The 6232-nt window shown below is 45.3% G+C and overlaps 1 protein-coding gene across 1 annotated transcript; it reads left to right on the forward strand.

Annotated features, from left to right (window-relative positions):
- The first annotated feature begins 2145 nt into the window (after positions 1-2145).
- LOC123085464 (UDP-glucuronic acid decarboxylase 6) lies at positions 2146-5998 on the forward strand. Its single transcript, XM_044507099.1, has 13 exons — positions 2146-2444; positions 2604-2705; positions 2793-2879; positions 3501-3588; positions 4138-4229; positions 4318-4382; positions 4470-4558; positions 4650-4727; positions 4842-4935; positions 5011-5077; positions 5168-5231; positions 5365-5405; positions 5535-5998. The coding sequence occupies exons 2-13, from the start codon at positions 2616-2618 to the stop codon at positions 5724-5726; spliced, it is 1047 nt and encodes a 348-aa protein (XP_044363034.1). The 5' UTR covers positions 2146-2444; positions 2604-2615; the 3' UTR covers positions 5727-5998.
- The last annotated feature ends 234 nt before the right edge of the window (positions 5999-6232 follow it).

Here is a 6232-nt window from a genome sequence, read left to right on the forward strand (position 1 = left end):
CCTTTGTCTGGGCTTGCTCCTCTTTCAACTCCGCCACCGCCCCCTTCAAATCCTTGAACTTCGCGAGCAGCTGCTTCATCAGATCGGCCATAGTCTGATTCTGCTCGTTCATCTCCTCCACTCTCTGGCTCATGGCCTCGATCTGCTGGTTCTGTTTGTTCGGCGCCAGAGTGGGCAGGATCGGTTGCTCTGATACAAATTGTCACGAACTAGGTCTCCATGGAAAGGAACTTGGAGAGGGAATTGGGGATCGAGGTAGCAGACAGAAGGTTAGGTACAAACCAGAGGATAGTTAATCAGACTCCCCCCTTTTCTCTCCTCACCTGCCATGCCTTAAGAGACGAGGCCACACACACACGCTCACCGCTCACTCAGTCATTACATGGGCCTGGCCCTAGTCACGGGACGCAGCCCGGTACGCCCGTGGGCCGTGACAAATAACTAGTTAAGTTACTTAGTTTACCTTTTTTGTCATTTCACTCATGTCACATAGGCAAATTTGTTGAGTTGGAATCGATGTTACTCTTGAATTACTCCCACTACAGCTGATAACGCCCACACGTGTGGTGGGAGCAACACCCGTCCACACACCCTATAACACACAGATTGCGCCACGTCTCCGCATGCATGCATGTGGGAAACTTTTTAGATTTTCAGTTTTAAAATGTTTTAGCTCTTAAATAAAAAATTTGATTGAAGATCTGTTTTCACCATTAAATCCATCACGACGAGATCTTCGAAATTAGATCTCATATCAATATGTTTCGACGACTTTTTTGGGGGGTAAAAGTTGCAATGTCCATTACACATGAATAGCCATGGTGTTTACATTGAAGTTGCCATGATATATTTCAGCTATTTTTCTTCTACATTTAAAAGTAAATTTTGATATATTATAAAACGGGGAATTAAGAAACTAGACTTGCCATAAATCATAAACTAAAATTGTCATGATACATGCACTTAAAATTGCCATGGTTTATACAAAAAATAATTTTCATGTCAAAGTACTGGAATTGCCATGGTCAAAATACTAAAATTGCCATGATCTATAAACTAAAATTGCCACATGACAACTTTAGTGTGAACACTATGACAACTACAATGTAAACATCACGGCAACTTTTGGCAAACGAAAAAAAATCGTCAAGACGGATTTAATGATGAAAACAAATTTTTAATTAAGAGATAAAATATTGTTAAGCCGAAAACCAAAAAAATTCCCGCTGACGTCATCTATTTTGACGTGACAAAATGAATGATAATAAAGACGTTTGGGCCATGTTGCTTCGTGGCACATGTGTGGGCGTTATCATTTGGGTAAATCAGATCCACCGTCAAAATCACATGAGGCAAAAGCTCGGATGACCGTTTAATATTAATACGGCTACATCAATTTTCATTTTAATCTTTCCTTTCCTCAAGGGATGGGCAAGAATAACACTAGCACTATAGATTGTCATGGACCTCGTGGCACTATTAAATCCCTTAACTTTTGAGCAAGCTGTGTAACCACCCACTAACCACGGCACTAAAAAGATGTTAACTTTTCGCTGGAGCAGCTCGGACTGACAATCCCGGATTATTAAATGGCAGTGATATGATAATGCAGCCGTGATGTTCATGACGTGGTGCCCATGTTCTTCTAGTCCTCCCACTTTCCGTTTTGCCGATGATGCTGCTCACTACTGAATGCACGGATCACGACGCACCAGAGTAGTGTATGTCTCAAGCAACCAGGAGGGGGGCGGTCTCGAACCCGACAGAGACCATAGCGGGTCGAACCCCCACACGAGGAGCCCCGAACTCTTGTCGGTCGGCCCGCGAAGCCATCGCCCTCCTGCTAACCTTACCCGCCAACAGCTAAAGTGTGAAGTCAATGGCCCCACCTGGCAGCGAGGCGAGCACTCCCCCTCCCAGTCGTAAACAACGCCCACTGAGGCACTGACGCCGAATCCCCTACCAAATCCCCGCCTAATCGCGGTTCTAAATCTCGGATCCGGGGCCGGGCGCGCTGAGCTGTCCCCGTCGATCGCACGCACCAGCGGTTGGGGTCTCGCCGGGCGCCACCATCAGCGGCAACTTTGCTTCCAACCGAAGCGCGAGCGGCACTGCACGGAGTAGGCATTGATTAATCGCCCGGTTTTTTCACCGTCCTTTCGGCAATTGTTTTCCTTAAGGAAAAAGCTGATGTCGTTGGAGCAAGTCGGGCGGTGTGGTGTGGTGGGATGGGATCTGAGCTGAGCTGATCGGCGCCGGTTGGTAGCAGTCGGTGTGTGTTTCATGCGAGGTGGAGGGGGAGGGACAGGGGGCGCTTATAAATACGGCTCAGATCTGGGAGGGCTTTCCACCTCGCCTCGTCGTCCGCCCACGGTCTAATCCGATTCAAACGCACCGCTTCCTCGTGTCCGAACTAAGCCCCAATCCCGTCACCACCGCCGCTGGTGAGCGCCCGTTCGTTCTCAACTTCCTTCCTCGATCGCGATCGTCGATCAGATCGTGTCCAGAATCTCGGAAGGTTTTGGGTTGGGTTGGGTTGGGCTGCTGCGTCGTGTGGCTTCTGACCATCTCTCCTCTCGGCCCGGTTGGATCTGCGTGTGCAGGTGCTCGGCGCGATGGCGCAGAAGGACGCCGCCAATGGCAACGGCGCCACCACGCGCCCGCCGCCCACTCCCTCCCCCATCCGCTTCTCCAAGTTCTTCCAGGTACGCCTCGGGATCTGATCGCGGCTGGATCTCGCTGCTCGTCACACGACTGGCGCTAATTTTGGGACTCTGTGGGGGTTTGGGCAGGCCAACATGCGGATCCTGGTCACCGGCGGAGCTGGCTTCATCGGCTCGCACCTCGTCGACAAGCTCATGGAGAACGAGAAGAACGAGGTCAGGACCAGACCCCCTAGCATCATTCTAGCTGTTAGCGAAATTCACCTGTGCGGGGTCAACTCCCTTCCGCTTGGATCTGAGTGGCACAGTCAGAGTCACCAACTGAGTGGGTCTAGAATTTCGTGAAAACGACGTTCTGAGTGGAGAGCTGCTTTGTGCCAGGCCAGATCTCAGTGTGCAAGCTTGTGCATTAGTTTTTGCATGCTGTGGGGCACTACTGTCTAGAGCTTAAGCTGGAAACTTTGCTCCACTCTCAATTTCTTTAGAACTACAGAGATCCAGTGGCAATGCTTTAGAGAACTATCTGATCTGTTTCAGAATGTGAGGTCAACTGAGATCCAGTGGCAATGCTTCTGAGATCTTGCTATGAGTCTGTGACTATTTTATTCTAGGAACCTCCCTTCTGAATCATGCAGAGTGCCTGTTAGTGGTACTGAGCTCTCTTATGTTCACCTCTCTCAGTACATTTAAAAACAGAGGGGTGTACTGTTTATCTACAATTCTACATGATTCGAAGCTCGGCTCATCATGTAGAATTCAGTGTTGTTACTATGCAGTTCTGTACAGACAAACTTAGCAAATGTAGACCAATCTGATCGTGCCTTCTTTTTGGTTCAGGTCATTGTTGCTGACAACTTTTTCACTGGGTCAAAAGACAACCTGAAGAAGTGGATCGGACACCCAAGATTTGAACTCATCCGTCACGGTAATACTGCATGCTGAAGGCATCTTGTAGTAAATTCTTGAATCATCTCCTTTCCATGTGGCTATACTATTTTGTAATGAACACAGATAGTTGACACCTATGAGTTGTTTCTTTCCACTGTTCCTTTAAAGTATACAGATCATTGTTTAACACATGAGAAATAGAGAACCATATAAGTTTATAAGGTCATAGCCAATGGCTGTACAAAAACCATGTCCTGAGTTGTCTGTTGAATTGAACCTGCAATATTCTAAACTAGTCAGTGAAGCCTTTGAGTTAACTACACCTCAGTATCTCATTTGTCTATGGCATGCTTATGTGACTTTCTTTTGGTAACTTTCTGTTCTAGATAGAAAGGACATCCATGCATATTTATACACTTCGCTCAAGTGTTATAGTCCAACCATATTCCAAGACTAAGTGATTGTCCAACCATGAAAACAAGCCAAATTGCCGTTAACTTGTGCTGCAATGCTCAAGTGTTATATCTTCGTCATTACATTCTTGTGCGTGAGTTTCACATTAATTTTACATTTTGCTGCATTTCAGATGTCACCGAACCACTGCTCGTGGAGGTTGACCAAATCTACCACCTTGCTTGCCCTGCCTCACCAATCTTCTACAAGCACAACCCTGTCAAGGTGTGTGTAGGCTCTGTTTTTGTGTTTATTCTGTCATAACTGCTCCTATCTGTCCTGACACACGCATGGGTGTAAATATCTTGTACAGACCATCAAGACGAATGTCATTGGAACCTTGAACATGCTTGGACTTGCAAAGAGAGTTGGAGCTAGGTCAGTGTTTATCACTTAGATCGATTGTGGCAGTATCATGGCAGAAATGAAAACCATATTAACCTGAGGTTTTGTGTTCAACTGCAGAATATTGTTGACTTCGACCTCTGAAGTTTATGGTGATCCCCTTGAGCATCCTCAGACGGAGGCGTACTGGGGCAATGTTAACCCAATTGGTATGCCTGTTCATCTGGCAAAAATGTTATGTTATCTTTTCTAAACTTGTGCCACGTAAGTCTCATGTTTTGAATTTATTTTCTTTATCAGGAGTCAGGAGCTGCTACGATGAGGGTAAGCGTGTAGCTGAGACACTGATGTTCGACTACCACAGGCAGCACGGCATTGGTAATACTTTGACCTTAAATTTAAACTAATCTATTTGCTATTAGTTTGTTCGTCCTTCAATAAGTCTTCGGTTATGAGTTGTCCTTAATAAGTATATGTCGTCTATTTCTGTAGAGATCCGTATTGCCAGGATTTTCAACACCTATGGACCTAGGATGAACATCGATGATGGCCGTGTTGTTAGTAACTTCATTGCTCAGGCCATTCGGTAATTCTTGTTTGACTTGACTTTTTCTGATCTTGCGTCCAGATAGTTTTGGTGCTTATTTGTTGTAATTTGTAGTGGTGAAGCACTGACTGTCCAGAAGCCTGGAACACAGACCAGGAGCTTCTGCTACGTCGCTGATATGGTTTGTTTTCTACTATCATCTTACTATTGAATACTATCTTGTCAAAACTGTGGATGGTCACCTTACCAGTGGTGTACCATTTCAATGCAGGTCAATGGTCTTATGAAGCTGATGAATGGAGACAACACCGGACCCATTAACATTGGGAACCCAGGTAAACTTCTTTTGCAAAAAAAATAATAATAATAAAAAATCTTTGGCAACGCGCTAACAACTTGATCTGTAAATTATTTATAATTCTGCACTTTCGTTCCTGTGGTGATGAACTGGACTTTCTTTAAATGTAGGTGAATTCACCATGCTGGAACTTGCCGAGAATGTGAAGGAGGTAAGTGGGATATTCTATACTCATCGACTCATTACATCCAACCTTTTTGTTTCAAGTAGCAGTGCTCCATTCAGCTTCAATGCATGACAATTCTGGATGGTATAATAACATGTGTGATTTTACTTACAGTTGATCAACCCAGAAGTGACAGTGACGATGACTGAGAACACTCCTGATGACCCTCGCCAGAGGAAGCCTGACATCACCAAGGCCAAGGAGGTTCTCGACTGGGAGCCCAAGGTCGTCCTGCGCGACGGCTTGGTGCTCATGGAGGACGATTTCAGGGAGCGTTTGGCAGTGCCCAAGAAGACCAAGGCCTAATCCCCCTCCCTACGTTTGGCGTACAACATCACCAATTTGCCAGAGCATACTCATAGTTGGGTGGGTTCGTCAATATTCGTTGCTGCGTTTCGTTACGGAATTTGAGTTCCAATAAACCAATTACACCTTCGTCGTTCACTTGAAAGATTGTATTATTAGAAACTTCATACAAGGCGTGGCTGTTTGTATTACCGTCGCTTTTTGCGGAACTTGTGCTCCTTATGTTTTAGCATATGAACTTCCCTAAATCAATTATAGCAATGTTCGTGCCATTTTGGGTTTGTTATTAAAGTTTTTTCTGCCAAGATATTTCTCTGATGCTTGCCAAGTGGTCCTATTTCTTGTCTTTATTTGTTCCCATTTCCTTTCTTTGGAAAAGAGGCGGCAAAGGGCACCTTTTATTCATTATCAAGCTTACATTCAGTATTGGACACTCCTTTACATATTGATTGCCAATCTTTGAAAGCATAGGACACTGATCAGTCACCTGTATGTGCTAAGCTACA

This window comes from Triticum aestivum, chromosome 4A (genome assembly GCF_018294505.1).
Source record: "Triticum aestivum cultivar Chinese Spring chromosome 4A, IWGSC CS RefSeq v2.1, whole genome shotgun sequence".
Lineage (NCBI taxonomy): Eukaryota > Viridiplantae > Streptophyta > Magnoliopsida > Poales > Poaceae > Triticum > Triticum aestivum.

What these genes read in the sequence shown, in the direction of transcription:
- LOC123085464 (XM_044507099.1), top strand. Translation starts at nt 2,616, where the DNA reads ATGGCGCAGAAGGACGCCGCCAATGGCAACGGCGCCACCACGCGCCCG. An exon ending in ATTTGAACTCATCCGTCACG is followed by an intron (nt 3,589 to 4,137) that starts GTAATACTGCAT and finishes GCTGCATTTCAG; the next exon opens with ATGTCACCGAACCACTGCTC. An exon ending in CCACAGGCAGCACGGCATTG is followed by an intron (nt 4,728 to 4,841) that starts GTAATACTTTGA and finishes CTATTTCTGTAG; the next exon opens with AGATCCGTATTGCCAGGATT.